Source organism: Pelodiscus sinensis, chromosome 1, assembly GCF_049634645.1.
Source record: "Pelodiscus sinensis isolate JC-2024 chromosome 1, ASM4963464v1, whole genome shotgun sequence".
Classification (NCBI taxonomy): domain Eukaryota; kingdom Metazoa; phylum Chordata; order Testudines; family Trionychidae; genus Pelodiscus; species Pelodiscus sinensis.
In genome coordinates this window covers 117,646,646-117,667,902 of record NC_134711.1, presented here as the reverse complement: position 1 = coordinate 117,667,902, position 21,257 = coordinate 117,646,646, and the positions used below count along the sequence as shown (strand labels likewise).

The 21,257-nt window shown below is 43.5% G+C and overlaps 1 protein-coding gene across 11 annotated transcripts in view; it reads right to left on the bottom strand.

Annotated features, from left to right (window-relative positions):
• C2CD5 (C2 calcium dependent domain containing 5) overlaps positions 1-21,257 on the bottom strand; it is a 129,427-nt gene that overhangs the window by 74,313 nt on the left and 33,857 nt on the right. For 6 of the 11 annotated variants that reach the window (XM_006121265.4, XM_075898311.1, XM_006121261.4 and 3 more), the window contains exon 8: positions 18,347-18,432. In XM_006121265.4, the coding sequence (XP_006121327.2) occupies positions 18,347-18,432 (86 nt within the window). Of the gene's footprint in view, positions 1-18,346; positions 18,433-20,732; positions 20,928-21,257 lie in introns of all 11 variants that reach the window. The other 5 variants (XM_025183726.2, XM_025183729.2, XM_025183731.2 and 2 more) reach the window with 1 other exon arrangement.

The following is a 21,257-nucleotide window of genomic DNA, read 5'->3' as shown; positions in this document are numbered from 1 at the left end:
GGCCATATGTTTTCCAGTGCCCTCACTAATCTTTTTCACTCTGGCTTTACACAAAGACTAGAATGTCAAGCTTCGAGAAGTATATTGATATTTATTTCCTCAGACAATATATAGATTGATATGGAATTATCATCTCCTCATAACTTTCTGTGATAACTGACAGAGTTTTACTCAGTTAAACTTTACCAGTTTTAAATACTAACAACGATAAATAACTAAACTGGCAATAGAGCTTTTCTACTGAAAAAATTAAAACCATTCCTATTGCATATACAATTTAAAAGGTTTTTAAATTAAATTTAGCCCATAATGTGATTAGGTTATATTAAACACAGTATACTATAAACACCAAAAGAGATTATGCTTGTCCACCACTGAAGAACAAGGAGACCTTAACTGTTATACTTTTATCCATCCAGAAATGTATACATTATTATTTATGTTGATCAAGCACCAATGGATGTGATTCCCCTACTTATACACACATACTCATGTTAACTCAATGAAAGCTAGCCTAGGTACAGTGTAGCTGTGGTAGCGTGGGCAGCAGTAAATCCACCTGAAACCAGCAGGCACCTATTTTGCCTAGTACAGCATAGATACTAGAGGAGAATGATATTGGGAAGCATGGGAGGAAATCCCCAAACCTCATTTCACTAGTAGTAATGTAGCTAGTATTAACCATTTACTTGTAGTTATTAGTCCACAAATCTATGCATTCTTGTGCTCATTGTTACACCTTTGGCAACCCAAGAGTAAATGAGAGGTGGGGACTCAAACTCACAATTTATATTGACTACTGACCATCTCCAGAAAAGTCAGTAACAAAGTTCATGAGCCTCATTTTGACAGGAAGTTATTTTTTTGTCCAAAAATTTAGAACCATTTTAATCACTGCAGTACTGTTCTTTTTAATAAGGCTCCTTTACACTACTCGGGCAACATAAAGGAATCTTAAATATTTTATACTTCTGGGGAGGTACTTTAAGAACAATGGAAACAATTCACTAAGCAGGCAGGGTTCTACATTCTGCTCTGCCAGAGGGGAAAGAGTCTGCCCCACTTGTACCTAAGAAGAAACACCCCAAAGCTCTGCCCCTTCCATACCAAGTGTGCTACAAGCACAGAGTGCCTGTCTCTCTTTCACACATGCACACACTTGCCTACCCTCCCTCCCAGCAGTGATTTTATGTCTTTACCATCTACTCTGGGTGCCTAAACTGATCTGCCTGCACTGCTGGGAAAGAGCTTCTGACTCCTTTTGTGGCTTCCCTTTACTTCCCCCATGAAAAGTTATTTTTCTGCAAGGAAGCAAAGAAACTGGAGGCGATCATGAATTTTGCACATACTCTGGGACACAAACTTCCCCCAGGAGTAGGGGATAAATCAGGGGTGGGAAATCATTTTTGCCCGGGGGCCACTTCAAAAATGTCTGAAGTGGCCCCGGGTCAGGCTGGAAGGGGTGGGGCCTAATCTGTAAGGGGCAGGGCTATAGTGCTTCTGGGCTTCCCCACCCCCAGATCATAATTGGTCGGGGGGTGGGGAAGCCCCTTTGCCCACCCTTCTCACTAAGCACCCACGCCCCTGGCAGGGCGGGAAGAGCAGATTAGCCTGGGGGCAGAAAGGGGGAGGGGAAAGCGCACGAAGCCTCCTCCCGCCCTACCTCTGCCCTGAGAGGAGCACGTGGCACTTCAAAGTGCCATGTGCTGCTCGCAGGGCAAGAGGAGATGTCATGCGCTCCCCCTCACCCAAGTCCTGATTGCCCTGGGGACAAGGAAGCTGCATGAAGCTTCCTTCACCCTGTCCCCACCCTGTGCGAGCATACGGCACTTTGAAGTGCCGTGCGCTCCTTGCAGGGCTGGAGGGGAGGATACAGGAAACTTCGCATGCTTCTCCTGCCCCCAGGCCAATCAGGACTTGGGGGCAGAGGAGTGCATGACATTTCCTCCACCCTGTGAGTAGCACACAGCGCTTCAAAGCGCTGCATGCTGCTCAAAGGGCGGGAGGAAGCTTCAGGCGCTCTCCTGCCCCCAGACTCTAATTGGCTTGGGGAGCTGCAGGGCCTCCATGGGACGGATCAACCTGCTTGGCAGGCCGGATCCAGTCCACAGAGGCCCTTTTGCCCACCCCTGGGATAGAGGGTTACAAGAAGTGATCCACAGAATGAAAAAATGGGATAACCATAGCACTGGCCTCAGCTATCATCATTAGGGTTGCACAAGTGTAAAGAAGAGCAGCATTCAGTTATCTTTTTAAGAAATATAGGCTTAATCTTGCACCATTAAAATCATCTGGAGTTTGTCCACTGAGAAGGATGGCAAGATGGCCAAGTCTTATATACAAAAAGACACAGATATTGTTTAAAAATATATATAAAGTATATACATTTGTACAAACACATATTAATGAAGCTATGTTACAGTTGCCATTACAGTGAATATACATCCTGTCACTAAAAACATAGTAATATAATATTAATATTTATGTTTTTAGACAGGATAATACAAGACACCTGTATATATCCACAGCAGAACTGCTATCAAGATCATTGCTCCACCAAAATGTTTGTTTTAAAATTAAGATTACTTGAGTAAAATATCCAACAATATTTTAGTCCCTAAAATAACTCTGGAAATCTCTAGATTAGAGTTACTACATGTCCAGGTTTTCACGAACATGACTGCTCTTTTTTGACCCACTGATCTCCATCTTGGCAAATTTTTAAAATAAAAAGAAACGTCCTGCATTTTTCCTTGAGAAACATATGTTGATACTCGGAAAAAGCTACCTCTACGCCCCAATTGGTCCCTCCCCTGAATCTGCCAGATACTGTCCACCCCTTCCTGACCGGTCAGGTAAGCAGAGCTACCAAGCACCTTTTGCCTTGGTTACCTGCTCCGCCACAGGTACTCAGGGCTTGTATGGGAGGGTGACATGGGTAGGCCCCAACTCCTTGTCTTAGGAGGAGAAGAGGTCCACAATGAAACAATGATTGATGTGCTGGGGCCACATCCTGGGCCTGCACTTGCCACCCTCTTACCGAGACAAGGAGCACGACACTGCTCCTCACTTTGAATGTGAGGCCAGAGATAGCTCCTCCGGCACCCTCACAAATATGCACTCTCAGCACACCCCTAATAGCTCTGTAGCTCTCTCCAACTGTATCCCCTTTATGTTCCTCCCAGCAGTATCCACTATTTGATCATCTGAAATAGGGCAACCCTAGTCCAGAAAGGGGGACTTTCATTAAAATGCCTTAATACTGACACATTATACCAATTACATTGCACTAAGATTTTTCAGTACTTACAACATATAAAAAAAATGTACACAGGAAATTTCCTCTGATTTTTTTTTCCAGATGTAAAACATCAATGTCATCTTAAGGAACAATGAGTACTATTTAAGTGCACTAATTAGATACAAATGTAGAACAATTTATAAGATCCTGAAACACTACAACCGCTTCTCTACCTAAGCTTAGGCATTTTTGATGCTGCAGAAAGATGGGAAATGTGTAGCTAAAGCAGGGATAGGTAATTTTGCAGCCGGCCACTTCACAAATTGTTATGTGGTTGTGGGCTGCTCTACACCTACCTCCCCTCCTCCCCTCCCAAAGAAGCGGGGCTTCGCTAAAGAAGTGCACTAAAGAGAGAGACAAAGAGAGAGAGAGAGAGAGAGAGAGAGAAAGTGGGTGTGCATGTGTGAGAGAGACTTTGTGACACAAATTTAGAGTGCGTACAGCAGTAGGTATATAGCACAGACTAGGTATGTATGACAGTGGTACAGAGAGTTTGTGTGCAGGCCAAGTTTTCGAGACAAGCTGTGCTGTCTTTTTAAGGCAAATCTGTCCTGCTCTCTTGTCTCCTCCCATCCCTGTTCTATACACCTCTGAATCACGTTTCAAATTGAAGCAGCTCTGTGTGTTTCCATCTACCACCCTGCTCTGAAGAGATGGGGTGCAGGAGTAGGGGGTCACCCTGATTTCAGGACTCCCCTCTCTCGTCAGCCCCACATCCGTGCTCTGCTAATCAGCTGGGAGGGCTAGAGAGAAACTTGGTGAGCCAGATTTGGCCCCTGTGCCTGTGTTTGCCCACTCCTGAGCTAAAGGCAACTCAAGCACAAAGCTCTTAGCAGAAGACTACTATCACAGTGAATAATACTAATATTCCACATGATTTGCTCAATCTCTAAAGACAGTCTTATGCAACCTCTTTGTATAACATGATTCTTCCTTGCTAGCATTTATAAAGCTATTTGTTATTAATTATTATCTGTAATATTTGAGAGTGTTTCTGTGTCTGTCCATCCATTCAAGAACTCCTCCTAAATGGTAAGAGGTAGGACCACCAAATTTGATATGCAGCTTGTTCTTATCATAACTTAAAGTAAGGTAAGGGTTTGGTTGCATCAGGACAATGGGATGTGTCTGGAATGCAACTATTTCTCATAAAATGGAAAAGGGAGGACTCTGTTAGCAGGGATAGTTATACTGTATAAGACCACAGGGAGTAGTAGAGGAGCCACAGATGGGGACCAGGACAACTATAACCGCTCTGGAACAGCGAGGGTGGAGAAAGACAACTATGTATTATATAGTTGAGAAAGTTGGTATGTCCTCCAGCTACGGGGGACGAGAGGGAGAGACATTCACCTCTCCCCTGTTTGTGCCTATTGGAGCTGCAGCAGCCATAGGCAAGCACTTCTCACCTGGACCCAAGCTGCTGTAGTGACAGAGGGCTCAGGTTGTTCTCTGTCCCTGGAACAACCTGCATACTGAACACCCTTTATCCCCAGCCTCATCCCAGAGCAATGATTTAAATGAAAAAATATATATTTCAGTTAAGGACTTAAGAAATGCTGGATAAATCCTCTAATATATAAAAACAAACTCTCACCCTGAAATGCTACAGATGCCTGTCATTTTCTTGACCTTTTAAAAATCTTATTTTTAAGATTTTTTTATTGAAATGATAGATCTAAAGCCACAAAATCATCTCATATGTTAGCATAAACAAGGGCATACAATAAAAGCTTTTTAACTGTGTTAGTTTATTTTCAAACTGAAGCATTACAAGCAAAAGCTATGTACGTGTATTAACATAAATGAAAATTTTAAGTGAAATGCTCAATCATGCCAAATATTAGTTAAGCGGAAGTAAGTTGATTTGCTAAATGCTCTGAAATTTAAAAAAAAGTGAAACCCCACATGAACAAGATCACAAAGAAATCTAGCAAAACCTTACAAAAAAGAAAACGCATTTTAAAATGATTGTTCAAAATCAGAAAAGTTTTCAATACAAGAATAAAAAGAGCTCAAAGAAAAAAAAAAGTCACACAATATTTTGAAACATACCCGCCTTCTACAGAACCTATGAGGAGATCCTCCCTTAGCAACAGGCAACAAAAAATGAAAAGACAATCATCCACTTACTCATATAAGCAGCTAATAATTTAAAAAGTATGTTTCACTGATGGAAATAATTTGTTTTTTATGGACATATATTTGTCTTCCAGTAAGTAATTCAGCTAGGCCAAAGCCTTTCTTCAATGAAAACTGGTCTCCTTTCTCTATTCCTTCAGGGACTAATGTTGCCTACAGTAGAACTTATTTTGATATAATTTATGTTGCTCGGGGTGTGAATAATGTACACCCCTGAGCAACATCACCTAAGTTTCAGTATAAACAATACCATAGCTACTGACTCTCATGGGAGATTCAGTAGTTATGTTGTAAGGAAAGTTCTCTCATCAGTTTAGCATCTTCACCAGAAGTGCTACAGTGGTGCAGCTATGGTAGCACTTCAAGTGTATATGTAACTAGTGTTAAAATTATAAAATATGTTTTAAGAATTACAATATAATACATATAAAACTGCAAAGAGCCATTTTGACAAAGTTAAAACCACACCCGTTTACCATGATGCATTTCTACAATTTTCAGAATAAAAAAAAAAAATTGGTTACTAAAGCTTTCGGAACTGTTGTTCTTTGAAACAGTTTGCTCGTGACCATTCCAGTTTTGGTGTGTGCTTACCCCAAGCACTGCCACCAGAAAGTTTGACGACCGGCATCCATAAGGTCAATACTGGTGCCCATCAACTCACATGCTCATAGCACCAGTAATAAAGGATCCCGCTAACCCACAGTCCCCTCACTTCTTTCCTGCCTCCAAGAGAGAGGAAAGTAGGGGGCATTTTGGAATGGACATGAGCAACACCTATCAAAGAACAACAGTTATGGAAGATTAGTAACCAATTTTTCTTCCAGTACTTGCTCATGTCCATTCCAATATAGGTGACTCCCAAGCAGTTATGGAGCTGGAGAGGGTTCAGAGTTTATTGGCATGCCAACTATAGTATCGTCTCTCCTATCTGGGGTCATACATGGAAGGAGGGGCTGGGAACAGGAGGATCTACTGATGCTGGGCACTGGCTCCTGCAAGTGGCAGCACTACAGTCTTCTCATTTGGCCACTACTGTTCTTGGGAAGAGAGCCCTGTGGATCACTGGATACCAATTTCTATCCATGGATATCTGCATCCACAGACAGAAATGTGTATCCCACAGGACTCTAAAGATGTAGTGCTTTCTACATAGAAGGCTAGTGCACATCTGATGTCGAAAGAGCACAGTTTCTGTTTGTCTGTTGGCACATGGTTTCAGATAGAAAACCAGAAGGAAGATACCCTTTATTATGGAATAGAAACCATCTTTGATAAGAAAGCCCAATGTTGATGCAATTGGACCTTGTCCTTGACAAATATTTTGTAAATTAGTTCTGAAATGAGCACCCAGATCTCTGGGATTCTCTTCAAGATGTAATGGCTACCAAAAAGGTCACATTCCAGAACAGGTAGAGCAGAGGAGGCTCAAAAGCAGGTGATACCAAAATCATGATAATACCAGGCTGAGATGACAGGAAGAAATATTATCTTGATGCTCTTAAGAAACTGACTACTGGTAGAGTTTGAGAACATAGAATAGCCATACACCCATGGGTGAAAGGTCAGGAATGAAGCCAAATGGACTCTAGTGTCGTGGAGCAGGTCCTATTGACCATAGCCTCGCGCATATCGCCCATACTGCCACACTAAGGCCCCTCACGAGAAAAACATAGGCCGCTGAAGCGGATCCAGAGACAGAACTTAAAGTCCCTTGGGTGCTCAGCACAGCTCTCAGCAAACAGAACTTAACTTGGCAAGCACCTGGGCCAGGAAGATAAGAGTAGGGAAACGAGCTGTCACCTACACAAAATTAACGAGCACTAAAAACAGGACAAGATAGGAACAGGGAAATGAGCTGTCATATACACCATTTGACAAGCACCAGGAACAGGGAAAGAAAAAACATAGCTAGCTCTCACGTGTGCCAGTCATGTCTGCATCAGGCACTGACCACAAGGCCCTGAGGCAGACGTCATGTCAAAAGGAAGGAACCCTAATATGGTATCAGATATCTAAATTATAGTATAAAGCACCCCGAGCCCTAAGCTCGGGGAGGTTCCGTAACCAGGTAGAAGGTATCTATCATCCAGCCTGACTGAGAGGCTGATCACCCAAGATTGCCTCCCACCCAGCGAATCAAGAAAAGGGCTGTACGAATCTTAAGCATGCTACACATTGCCTTTTGTCTTTGCATCGTGGTCGTATCTGGCCTTGTAAGTATTACTTACTTAACTTCTAAATATGAAATGGTGAATACAGTAAAGTATAAGTAGGCTAATGACTAACTTCACTGGCTTTTCGAAGATAACCATAGAAGGATTGACTATAGGAGTAGTTTTTATTGTTGCTATACTGGCTTTATTTGTTGTATTTTTTGTTTGCATGCTACGTTGTTTAAGACGAATCAGAGACATCAATTTAATGTACAGGCAGTCCCCGAGTTACGCAGATCCGACTTATGTCGGATCCGCACTTACGAACGGGGCTTTCTCGCCCCGGAGCTCGCTGGCAGCGGGACCGCCCAGAGCGCAGCGGTCCAGCCACCTCGACCTCCGGGGCGAGAAAAGCTACTCCGGGTGCCCCTGGTCTGCTGGGGACTGTCTCCAGCAGACCAGGGATACCTGGAGCAAAGCCGGGGAGGTGGAGGGGTCTCGCGCCTCTGAGGCTTTGCTCTGGCAAAGCCTCAGAGGCGCGGGACTCCGCCGCCGCTGCGGCTTTGCTCCCGGTGTCCCTGGTCTGCTGGAGACAGTCCCCAGCAGACCAGGGGCACCCGGAGCAAAGCAGCAGCGGAGTCCCGTGCCTCTGAGGCTTTGCCAGAGCAAAGCCTCAGAGGCACGGCACCCCGCCGCCGCTGCCACTTTGCTCCCCGTGTCTCTGGTCTGCTGGGGACCGTCTCCAGCAGACCAGGGACACCTGGAACAAAGCCGGGAGGCGGAGGGGTCCCGCGCCTCTGAGGCTTTGCCAGAGCAAAGCCTCAGAGGCGCGGCACCCCGCCGCCGCTGCGGCTTTGCTCCCTGTTTCCCTGGTCTGCTGGGGGGGGGGGGGGGCGCAGCTAGTTCCCCCCCCCCCCAGCAGACCAGAGAGACGTGAAGCAAAGCCCCGGGCCTGTGGTAGAGCAGGTGGGGCGCTGCTGGTAGGTCCCGCAGCACCGCTCCTTGGCGCTACTGGACCAACCCGGCAGCACCCCAGCTGTTCTGCCCCAGGCGTCCCCAAGTCAGCCGCTGCTGAAACTGACCAGTGGCTGACTACAGGAAGCCCCTGCCCCGGGCTTCCTGGAATCAGCCGCTGATCAGTTTCAGCAGCAGCTGACTTGGGGATGCCTGGGGTTCTTAAGTTGAATCTGTAAGTAAGTCAGAACTGGCATCCAGATTCAGCCGCTGTTGAAACTGATCAGTTTCAGCAGCGGCTGACGCCAGTTCCGACTTACCTACAGATTCAACTTAAGAACAAACCTACAGTCCCTATCTTGTACGTAACCCGGGGACTGCCTGTAATCAAACTGTAGGCAATAAAGTTGGGAACTGCTTACGTGCATTTAAGTGCGGGCTTTCCTCCTTTGCAGCCTCAGTCCCTCGCCACATACGCCACCCCTAGACAATCTTTCGAGCCTCTGGTTCATCACCTAGTAAATGAGCCAGTAAGCCCTTGTTCAGGTGGGGTAAGTAGTTTAGCATGAATGGTACTGCTGATTGTGTAGGTGAGAGACAACCTTCTGTGTAAACCAGATCAATAACCTTCTACATTTTTTCAAGTATATGGCTCTAGTGGGCCTCTGCTTTCTAGAAATATCTCTCATTAGCCCCAAGCACACTAGCTCTCAAAAGTTCAGCCATGTAGCTTCTAGGCTAAGAGATGGAGGGACTCGAGGTTTGGGTGAGGCAGTCAGCAATAGTCCTAGGTCTGGAAACAGAGTAGATGGATTGATGTTTCTCCTGAGAGGTCTAGGAGAATGATAAACCAATGCTGGCAGGACCAAGCAGCGACTATCTGGATGATATGCTCTTTGTCCCTTCTGATCCTCATCAAGACTTTGTGTATGAAATGAATGGGAGGAAATGTGTAGAAGATATGACCCATCCAAAGGAGAAGGAAGGCATCTGCAAGAGACCTGGCTATGAAACAATAAGGGGCTGATTGGAGATTCTTCTTGTAGTGTTTCATCTCAATCAGATCTATCTGAAGAGTTCTCCACTTCTGGAAAATGGCTTTCGCAACATCTGGATGAATGGACCACATGTGGTTGGAGAAGAATCTGCTGAACTGGACAGCAAACTTGTTCTGCAATCCTAGCAGATAGGAGGCCTGGGGGTGGATTGAGTGAGCTACGCAAATCTCCACAAGTGAAATGCTTCCTGGCCCAGATGAAAAGAATGTACTCCTCCCTTTCTGCTGATATAAAACATAGCTCGTGTGTTCTGTGCAAACTGACATGTGCTTGCCCACCACATGAGGCTGGAAGCCAGGTGAACAGTCCTGAACTCCCAAATTTAGGAGTGTAGTGAGAGCTCTTCTAGAGACCAAAGGCCCTGAGCTTTGAGGGACCCCGAGTGAGCACCGCAGCCCAAAACTGAAGTGCCTGTGATGAGAGACATGGATAGTAAGGGCCTTGAGACTGGGACTTCTGCATGCACCACCAGCAGGTCTAGCTACCAATGGGAGGAGGCAATTAAGGACAGGAGAACTGCAATGACTATATCTGAATGGTTTCAGCTTGGGCGTACACAAATGCCAGCCAGGCCTGGAGAGAGTTGATCTAAAGTCTCACGTGCTACATCATACAGGTACACGATACCACCTGGCCCAGGAGTTTCAAGCAGTTTTTTGCTGTGGTGCCATGGTAATTTCTTAGGCATCCCTACCTGGAACAATGCTTTTAGGTAGCAAGCTCTGGCTTGAACCAACTCAAGGATCAAGCCAATAAACTATATCCTTTGAGCTGAGAAGAGAGTAGATTTCTGCACACGTATTAGCAGATCTAAGTCCTGGAATGTTTACTAGAGATACAAAAAAAAATAGTAATGATGTAACTGATAACTAAATTGGTCAAATGGTTAAACAAGACTGGCGAGCCTTTGGCGCTGCCGGCTCCCAGCTCCAATAGCCCTGCGGGCTCCGAGCACCATAGGCATTTAACTGTTAGCTGAAACCAATACATATCAGCTTATCAGTTAACCTCTTGCATCCCTAAGGCTGACTGTATTAAATTTACATTGGACTCCACCTGGATCTTACTATAATCTCTGAGTGGCCAGTCATTGTGATAAGAGTAGATTTGGATCCCCTTTCTTCTTAGGAAAGCTGTAACATCTTTCATGCACTTTGTGAACAGCAGAGGTGCTGCTGGTAGGCCAAACAACAGCACTGAAAATTTGTAGTGCACATGATTCACAGTGAACATGAACAGGGCTCGACAAATCAGTGAATCTACTCGCCCGTGGCGAGTAGATTTCAGCTGGTCGCCCCCTTCACTGGCAGCACGCGCATGCACAATGTGGGTCTTGTGCAAGCGCAGTGCGGGGCTGGCGAGTAGATTTCGCCACAGTTTTTCAAGCCCTGAACATGAAGAACCTTTTGTGTCCCTGAAAGAGTGAGATATGAAAATAAGTGTTTTTCAAATCCAGGGCTGTGTAACAGTCCCCTGGATCCAAGGAGGGAATGATGAAGCCAAGAAGATCATGCGCAAGTATCTTCTTTGTGAATTGCAGGTCCAGAATTGGTGAAAGACTGCCACTTGCTTTCAGACTTAGGAAATAACAGTAGAACCCTCAGTCTCTTAATTCTGGTGGAACCTCCTCCACTACTACCATCCTTAGACACATCTGCAGTTCTTTGGCTAGAATTTCCTTGAAAGAAGGGTCCATGAAGAGTAAGAGGAGGGGAGAGAGACAACTAAACTGAAGAGCGTATCCCAGTGCTAATGTGCTTAGCACCTACCAGTTACATGTAATACACAACCAACTCCAACAGAAATGGGTAAATAGCCCATTAAAACTGGGGAAGAACAAAAAGTCTGCTTAGATCCAGCAATGTATCCAGGGCATCAGATGCAGACAAGAATTGGGGAAGTGGTCTCCTCCTAAAGCTACTGCTCTTCCTCCTAGGCTGTGTCTAGACTGGCCAGATTTTCCGGAAAATCAGCCACTTTTCCGGAAAAACTTGCCAGCTATCTACACTGGCCGCTTGAATTTCCGCAAAAGCACTGACGATCTCATGGAAGATTGTCAGTGTTCTTGCGGAAATACTATGCTGCTCCCATTCGGGCAAAAGTCCTTTTGCACAAAAGGGCCAGTGTAGACAGCTCAGATTTGTTTTCCGCAAAAAAGCCCCGATCGCGAAAATGGCGATCGGGGCTTTTTTGCGGAAAAGCGCGTCTAGATTGGCACGGACGCTTTTCCACAAAAAGTGCTTTTGCGGAAAACGTCCGTGCCAATCTAGATGCTCTTTTCCAAAAATGCTTTTAACAGAAAACTTTTCCGTTAAATGCATTTCCGGAAAATCATGCCAGTCTAGACATAGCCCTATTGTACTCTTATGGGGCAGGCAATGGGAAGAATCGACTGGCAAGCTGAGGCTTCTAATGTTTCCTCAAGGGTTGCTGGTGTATAAAGCACCAGGAACTTCTGAATGGCTATAGGGTCCTTTAGGCAATGCAGGTTGGAATCTATCTGATCAGAAAAGAGTGACATGTCTTCGAAAGAAAGATCCTACAAGGCCTGTTGAACTAGGGATGTTAAATATTGGTTAATTGAATAGTCGATTAACCTCATGAATTCTTATTGCTTACTTGACTATTCTATAGTCCGCAGGGGCAGCAGCTAATATGCTCTGAGCCCCACACTCGAAGAGCCCCCTGTCACTCCACGCTGCTGCCTCTGTATCAGAGGCAGCAGTGTGGGGTACCAGGCAGGAGCTGGTCCGCAAGGGGAGCCAGTTTAAAAGCCAGCTGCCCTTGCAGACTGAATGCCTGTTGCCCTGTGCCGCTGCCTCTTATACAGAGGCAGCAGCACAGGGTGATAGCAGCCCCTGTCTGGGGGGAATCTGAGCTCCCAGATCCGGCACAAGCCAGAACCCTGCTGTGGCTTTGCATTTAAAGTGTAAGTCCCAGCCCTGGTGCAAGCCAGGACTGAACCAGCCTGCTAAAAAATTTACTGGCTGTCGGGCACTTGGGGCACTCTGCTAGAAATCAACCGCAATCCTGACATCAAGCCGTTGATTACTACCCACTGGGCCTGCCCTTCTAGCCAGCTTTCTATCCATCTTACTGTCCATTTATCCAATCCATATTCTTTTAACTTGCTGACAAGAATATTGTGGGAGACTGTATCAAAAGCCTTGCTAAAGTCAAGGTATGTCACATCCACTGACTTTCCCATGTCTACAGTGCTAGTTACCTCATCATAGAAGCTAATCAGATTGGTCAGGCACAACTTGCCCTTTGTGAATACATGCCGACCTTGTCCATGAATACAGAGGCAAAGAAAGCACTGAGTACTTCAGCTTTCCCCACATCATCTGTCACTAGGTTACCTCCTTCATTCAGTAGGGGCCCCACACCCTCTCTGATCACTTTCTTGTTAACATGCCTGTAGAAACCTTTCTTGTTATCCTTCACATCCTTTGCCAGTCGCAATTCCAATTGCGCTTTCACCTTCCGGATAACCCCCTGGCATTCTCGAGCTATACATTTAAACTCCTCCCTGGTCATTTGTCCAAGTTTCCGCTTTTTGTAAGCTTCCTTTTTGTGCTTAAGTTCACTAAGGAAGCCAATCCGGTCTCCTACCATGTCTGCCTCTCTTGCTACACATCAGGATGGTATCTTTCTGTGCCTTCAATAAGGCTTCTATAAAATACTGCCAGCTGTCCTGGACTCCTTTCCCCTTCATGTTAGCATCCCAGGGGATTCTACCCATCAGGTCTCTGAGGGAGTCAAAATCTGCTTTTCTGAAGTCCAAGGTATGTATTTTACTACTCTCTTTTCTTCCTTTGGTCAGGATCCTGAAATCTACAATCTCATGATCACTGCTTCCCAGGTTGTCACCCACCTCTACTTCCCCTATTAGTTCCTTCCTGTTTGTGAGCAGAAGGTCAAGCTGCACATGGCCCCTAGTCAGATCCTTCAGCACTTGTACCAAGAAGTTATCCCCAATAGTCTCCAAAAACTTCCTGGATTGCCTGTGTACTGCCGTACTGGTTTCCCAACAGATGTCAGGGTGATTAAGGTCCTCCATGAGATAAGCCCAAGGACTGAAGCCAAGAGCTTCTATCCATTGCTACTGCCATAGATAGTGCTGCAGAGTCTGCTGCATCCAAGGCTGCCTTTGCTACAGATATGCTTTTGTCCACAAGAGCTGCAAACTCTCACTTAGACTCCTGGAATAGTCATTCAAATTTCAGCATGGAGTTCAGGAATAAAAATTGTACCTGCTTAGAAGCATTTGATTTGTAATCCTGAACTGAAGGGCACCTATTGAATAGACATTTCTGCCAAAAAAATCATATTTTTTGTGTGTCCTTGACCGTGGGGGTTGACCCCTACTGACCCTGTCATTTCCACTCCTTAGCTGCTGGTACAAGAGCCCAGTGGTGGGTATGTATAAAGGAATTAATATCCATTAGGTGAGACAAAGTATTTCTTTTCAGTTTTCTTTGCCATCAACTGAAGAGACACTGGGGTCTGTCACAATACCTTAATGGGATCCATAACAACATCATTCAAAAGAAATGCCACTCTTGAATGAACAATGCTGCTAGCGTGTCTAACAGGGCACAGGAGGGCTTCCTGATCTCCTCTATTTGGAGTCCAAGGTTTTGAGCCACTCTTTTGAGGAGCTCCTGATGCGTCTTGTCCTAGGAGGGCATTATGTCTGCTCCAAAAATACTCTTATGTGGAGAGGAGGACAATGCCTGCGTACAACTAGAGGGCACTGTTCTTTGCCCTTGGCACGAGACATGTCTCAAGGTGCCAAGTCTAAATATTTGGCACTATAAGTACTAGGCCTTTTTCAATAACAAAATTGCAAGGTCTGAGGCCTTTTTCTGTAGCCATATTAGGAGAGGAGCAGCCATGAACCTAGCCAAGACTACACTAGAAGAGGAGGTTGAATCAAGATATGTAACTCCAGCTATGTTAATTACGTAGCTGGAGTCGACATCCCTTGTTTCAAGTTTCCCCTCACTGAGGTGGTTACAGGAGCAAATGCTCCCATAGGTTTCCTTTACTCCTCAAAGAAGCAGGAATACTGGCTTCTGATGGAGTCACCCTCTGTAGCCAGACATGAACCCCCATCCCCCCCAGAGTGCAAGAGAAAGGCAGTCAGCCTTTGATGCCCTGGGAACGCAGGTGTGCTGCCTGTCCCTGACTCTACCATAAACAGAAACTATACAGTAAATGGGCTAGCTGACGACTGGGGGGCCTCCCGTCGCCCTGATGGCTAGTACCAGCAATTGACACACCCGCACTGTCCCAGGAGAGGAATCTTCACCCATCACATACTAGAAGTGCCCATTGTCTGCATTTTCCCAGGTGTGAATTTTGCTTTGCACCCTTCATGGGAAACTTAGTGTTCAAAGCCATTTTTCCTAATTGGCCACTTGAGACCAGGAAGAAGCCTACGTGACCCAGGGGGTATAAAGAGGGGTTTTGTAGCCCACCCCATTTGAGCTCCAATCACCTACACCTGCTGGCAAGTATTGATTGTCTCCCGAGGCCCGTGGGATGCCCAACTTCGCCCTACTTCTTCCCAAGGGATTGAGAGAAAGACGCTGGCCACGCCAAGTCTAGAACGCAGGGGTGAGAATTGTACCTGCAATGTGTTTCTTTATGTGTACACTTTAATTGTTATTATGTTATAAGTTTAGTTACTTTATTATAGTTTCTTAAGTCAAACTGCTTCATTTCTAATGTAAAACTGCCTTTGGTAAGGTGATTTAGCTATAAACTGCAGAACCCAATTAACTTGTCAATCAAACCACAGGGAGTCTTTGTATCTACCTGTAAACTGCAATAAACACTTAACTTCTATTAGAACAGCTGTTCACTTCTATGTAAACTCCGGTATCTTGTTAGGCTGTCAATCACAGTTAAGAAAACTTTCTCCTTCATTGAAGCACTCCGAGTGGTCATTTTGTTTCATTGGAGACCTGCGGTCAGCAATTATCCAATCAGACCACAGAAAAATCATTAGCTTGTCAATCAAAGGTACAGCAGCCATTCTGCTTCATTCATAAATTGGGTGGCCATTTTTAAAGCCCTGAGAAATCATTCTCCTGTCAATCAAATAGTCACGGTTTGCTTTTGGACCACTGCCTAAATTATAGTAAAAAAAATAAGTGTGGTGCCCTCATTCACTTTATATATTGAACCAAGTTTTCTTTCTTTTTCTTTCTCTTTCTTTCTCCTACAAATAAGCCAGTGTGTGTCAAGTTTCTGACTTGAACCCGTGCTGCTGTACCCAAACCGAACACAAACAAAAGAACTCCAGCTGGTCATAAGGGACAGATATAGGCATTTGGACTATGTTGCCTCCAGGGGACAGATCCATGGGGCATCTCTCAACTTTCCCTAGGCTGCCCGCTGCGATGGGACCTTGTGTCCTAGCAGTTAAAGTCTGAGGTGTAATAAGCTCTCCCTGTAAACTTTTGGGGCGTCTGTCAGCCTGTTGGCTGCCCGCCGCGCAGGGACCCCGGTCCTGGCGGTCAAAGACACGGACGTAAAACTTCTTGGGGCGCCCGTCAACCTTCTCCAGGTTGCCCGCTGTGAAGGGACCCCGGTCCCAGCAGTTGACGTCTCGGGTGTATAACACACACACACACACACACACACACACACACACACACACACCACTCACTGCCCTGACCACCGGCTGACACCCTCTGAGTTCAATTTAGCAAGTCTTCGCTAGACCTACTCAATCAAACTCTGGGAGATCATTTGCAGCAGTGTCGATCTTCCATTTAGGGATGACATGGCCATAGAAACAGAACTTCACTTCCTTGTTCTATCTAAATTACATTGCAATAAAATAATATCAGTCTGTTAAGACAAGAACCCTGTCCTAAGAATACCCACCATCACTAAATAAAGCAACAAATCTTAAGATGATTAAAGAAAACTTTGTTGAATGGTAATCTGGCTGGAAAGAAATCACTTAGCAGTTGTGGTTGTGAAATCCCTATTCCATTCTTGTTTTGTCTTTATGGTCCCTGCTTCTCTATTGCATATCTGTTTGATCTCTGTCTGGTTCTTTGATTGTTTCTGTCACTTGCATAATTAACTTTGCTAGGTGTGAAACAATTATAATAATGGGCATGACTGATTAAAGCAGGGGTGTCAAACTCAATTTACCTGAGGATCAGTGCCAGTCCTCAAATCCTCCAGATGATTTAAACATCACCCTTCTCCTCCCATGGGACCTCTGGTGCCACCACTAGCAGCATAGCAGGGCCAGAGCAGCTTCCTGCTGTTAGTGCTGCACCACTGCAGCCAGGTCCCTATGGGCCCATAGGATGGTTCGGAGCAGCCGCCACAAGCCCCACACTTTGGGGGGACCTGTGGCAGCTGCCCCAACCATACTATGGATGGAATGGTCCCCCATTCTCAGGTTAGCTCACGGAGTCTTGGGTGGGCTGGGGCCAGCAGCAAGTCTCCTCCCCACCCCGCATTCACCATGTCAGTGGGAGGCATGGGAAAATGGAGCTTCGTAACAGCCTGCTTCGTAACAGCCTGCTCCACTCCACTGCCATATCCCAGGCCAGCCCACAATGAAGCGGAGCAAATGGGCTATCAAGAGCTGAGAGGAAGCAGAGTGTAGTGACACAGCAGCCTCTGCTACTGCCATCTCCAGCTCCGCTGCATGGTAATCCCTAAGGCCATGTTCCTCGGGGGTAGGTATCTTGAAGGAAGGGGAGTAATGGAGGGAGGAGGTGTGTGGGAATGAAACAGGGGCTGGATGTGTACGTACACGTACATGTACACCCCTCAGAGACGCAGAAATTCACATGCCAGCTGCCATGCACAGGCTGGGTTATGGAACTACTCAGGCCGCAGGTGGTCCATGGGCTGTGAGTTTGAGAGCCCGTAGTTAAAGAATTGTTTTACAGTATGTTAGGATTGATTAGAAAAATGTTTAGTAATATTTTAGTCAAATGATTGGTAAAGGTACACCTCAGCAAGATATCACTGAGGGAATAGCTTCTAGTGGAGGTGCTTAGAAATGGCCATGAGCAAACACTCAGAGAAGAAACATAAATGTAATTTAATGCACAGTACTGTCAAACACCGCAGAAGGTTATTTTTTAATCCAGTACTTCCTTAATAGTGATTTTAATGGCAATCCTTTAGAGTTTGAGATTTATTACAAAAGATTATAAAATAAAATATAAAAAACTCATTCATATAATGCAGTACTGATTAATGCTACCAGTTCTCTTTTTTTATCTATACATTCAGTAAGCTTAATCTTGAGCTTGTTTAAAACTGGTCCAATATTTCTGAATAAATCAATTCTGTCTTCTGCCAAAATTAAATTAAGTATAAAGCTATTACAGCAATCAAATGACAGCTGCATCGACAATCTGTGGAAGTCATTTAAACAAACACTCAATTCTCTTTTGTTACTGCTGTTTCTTATAACAATAACTATAGCATTTCATTACTGGGCAGATCAGACTTATTTGTTTCCATTTTTTCATATTAACCACTGTATAATTTGTCTAGTGAAAAGGGCTTGTAAACAATGTGTTTAACAAAGGTTTATTAAGTTTGGCAAGTGCAAAATAAGAACAACATATTTACAAAATAATTCTGTCAAAAGAAAATATTCACCTTTATTAAAAGTTAAATCTATACTAGGGTTAAGTGAGAAATATAAGTATAAAATATGATCATCATGTACTCCTTACCCTTTGCTCCAGAGCTGTCTGTGTCTGCTGTCTTAATAGAGCTTTAAATGGTCCCCCTTCTTTTCCAGCACTCCCACTGCCCATTCCTAAAGAATATCAGCACATAAACAACATCCAGAGAAACCAGTTCCAGAATATATTTATCTTACATTTTTAAGACTATGATTCAAATTATAGTTAGAGTCTTCTGAAAGTTTCTTTACTAGTTAGATACACCAAAGACTAAGGATCGTATTCACATTTATTCTATATTTCCCTTTACATCCGTTTACATCAATTGCCAGTGTAAAGGCCATTAGGGTGAACATAAATTACACTTTAAGGCTCATTTATACAATCAGAGTGGTATAAGATCTTAGTGTAAATACAGGATATTAGTGTAAATGAGAATAAGGTTCTAGGGGCTTGAACTTGCAGCTTAGTTGTATAAAGCTCAACCTTTTTTCCCCCACTGATGTCGAAAGGAGTTTTTGCTATTAATTTCAATATGCACTGAATCAGATCCAAAGTGCTTATTTTCACAAGCAGTTCGGGTATAGTCAAGTTCCAATTCACATCAGTGAGGAATACAGGATCAGTCTCATTTCAAAACTGATCAATTAGAAGTAAACTAACTAGTGCAATTGGCCAAGATTTCTGCTATAAAGCTAAGTATGGACCTAGTGTCCCAGAATTATTTACAGTAGCAGTTGAAAAAGATTCCATGTAGTGAGGTTCATATAGTTTCAGAATAGCAGAATCACTTTTCCTCATGAGTTGGGACTCAAGCCTCCCGTTTTCCATGAGCAGGAATTGTGTACACAAGTCACTAAGATTTGGCCCAAAGAGAAAACTGTAAGGGCAAGCATATAAAAAAATATATGTCTTTTAATTTAAATTTTAACTCTGAAAAAATACTGTAACTTAGAATTGAAGGACAATCTAATTTACATGTATGTAGTGTACATTCACTCATCTGAATCATTCAGATCAGCCATGGACTACTGCTGAGCATTCCAAACTGCCCAATGTATCTGTAATTTGCTTGCTAAAAGACATTTGTTGCTTCACAGTTATTAAATTCAGGAAGAAAACACACACGAAGTTCATGTTTTTCTAAGAATCACAATTTTGGTGAATCAGATTTACGTGGTAGCATTTCATACTTAAGAACATACTCCACGGATATTTCTTGTAGTCAGATCTGTCCACATGCCTCAGAGCTAAATCAATATTTATTTCATTTCAGAATATCAACAGTCATACCTTTCATTACTCTGAGAGATATTAATGAAAACACTAAATGGAGGACAAAGAACTCAAAAAAAAAGATCAGGAACAAGGTGAATGCATTTATGATTAAAGGAAATATTTTCAAGTTATCTTAACTGCTATTTTAAAAACAGACAATATATTGCTACTTTCCCTGCCCTTCTTCTGCTCAAAAATCAAGTAACAATAAAAGGAAGAAAGATATTTTCCATGCAAATGGAAATGTGGTCTTTTTTGTTTCAAACAAACTCAGGGACTGTTGTTGACACTTCGTGTACCCACCATTTAAAAACAGACAAATGCTCTCAGAAGATCTAAAATGTTATTTATATACAGGAAATGAAATATTTTTAGCTGTTCTTGGATAAGGAAACAAAGATTAGCATCTGTATAGTCCCATTAATAAAATTAAATTATTTTATGTTATTTTGCATTAGGTCTAAATATCATTTTCAAGGGACTATACAATACTAACCAGACTGACATGAAATGAAGAATATTTGTGAGATGAAACAAACACAAAATAATCAAAACACTATCTGTAGAAATGAAGCAGTGATTTCAAATATTTAGCTAAACAGGACAATCTAATAATCTATGTCAATGAAATGTAAAAACGAGGTAATACAAATACAAAATGTGTGTACAGTGAAAATAAAAAAACAATTTAAACAGTACAATAAATGAATATGGTTGCTAGCCACATGATGGTCAGATTTCAGTAGAAGAATATGAATGAGTTGGTAAGGAAGATGGAGTGCTTTTTCCATCTAAAATACAGGAAAATTATAATGAAAAAAAATGAAGAGTATCACTATTCAACAGTTGCCTAATGATATTCCAATTAGCAGTATTTAGTGGAGACTGTTTTGGAAAAGGAAAATGTTCTGCAATAAAAAGTAAGCTATTTGTTTCAAATATTGGTCAATTTAAGGAAGAGGCTCAAGAACTTACTGCAAGCCTCCAGGGGGAAAAAGATATCCTGTCATACTCATGTAGCCATCAGTTTTCAGAGGCTGTTTTAGAAAAAAAGTTATAGAAGGCTACGTATTAAATGCCCCCAACTGACTAACAACAACATTCTATTTATTTCTTAAAATGCAATTTTAAAAAGGCTATTATACAATGATCCTACCAGAAGCAGCCAGTAGCAGCTCTTCAGTGAAAGAAACACTTTTCCTCAAAACAACTGGGCTGACATGGCTAGAGTGAAGAGGGTTAAGGCTAGGCCCCGGGAAGAGGAGACAGGACTTGTTAAGATGTGGGGAACCACAAGACAGAGTAGGGGAACTGGGAAACAGGAAAATCCTAGGCCCCTGTGGGGAAGATGCTGTGGAGGAAAGGAGTAGAGAGAAAAGATGTAGATTCAGAAGATGACTAAAAGAAATAGGAAAAGGAAAGCAAAATGAAGAAAAAACAAAACATTTTTTCAAATGAACAAATACGTACTGCTAGCATATGAAAAAGCTATAATCAGCATACAAAGAAATGAAATGACAATGTAGCACCAGCATGAATGAGAAGAGAGTTACCAAAAAAATCTGAGTATGAACTTGTTAACTTTGTTTTAAAATGTATTTTATTAAAAAGCCAAAAATAATGGAACATTTCAAAATTTCAATTATATTTTACACAAAAATTTAAGTGAATACTTCTCAGT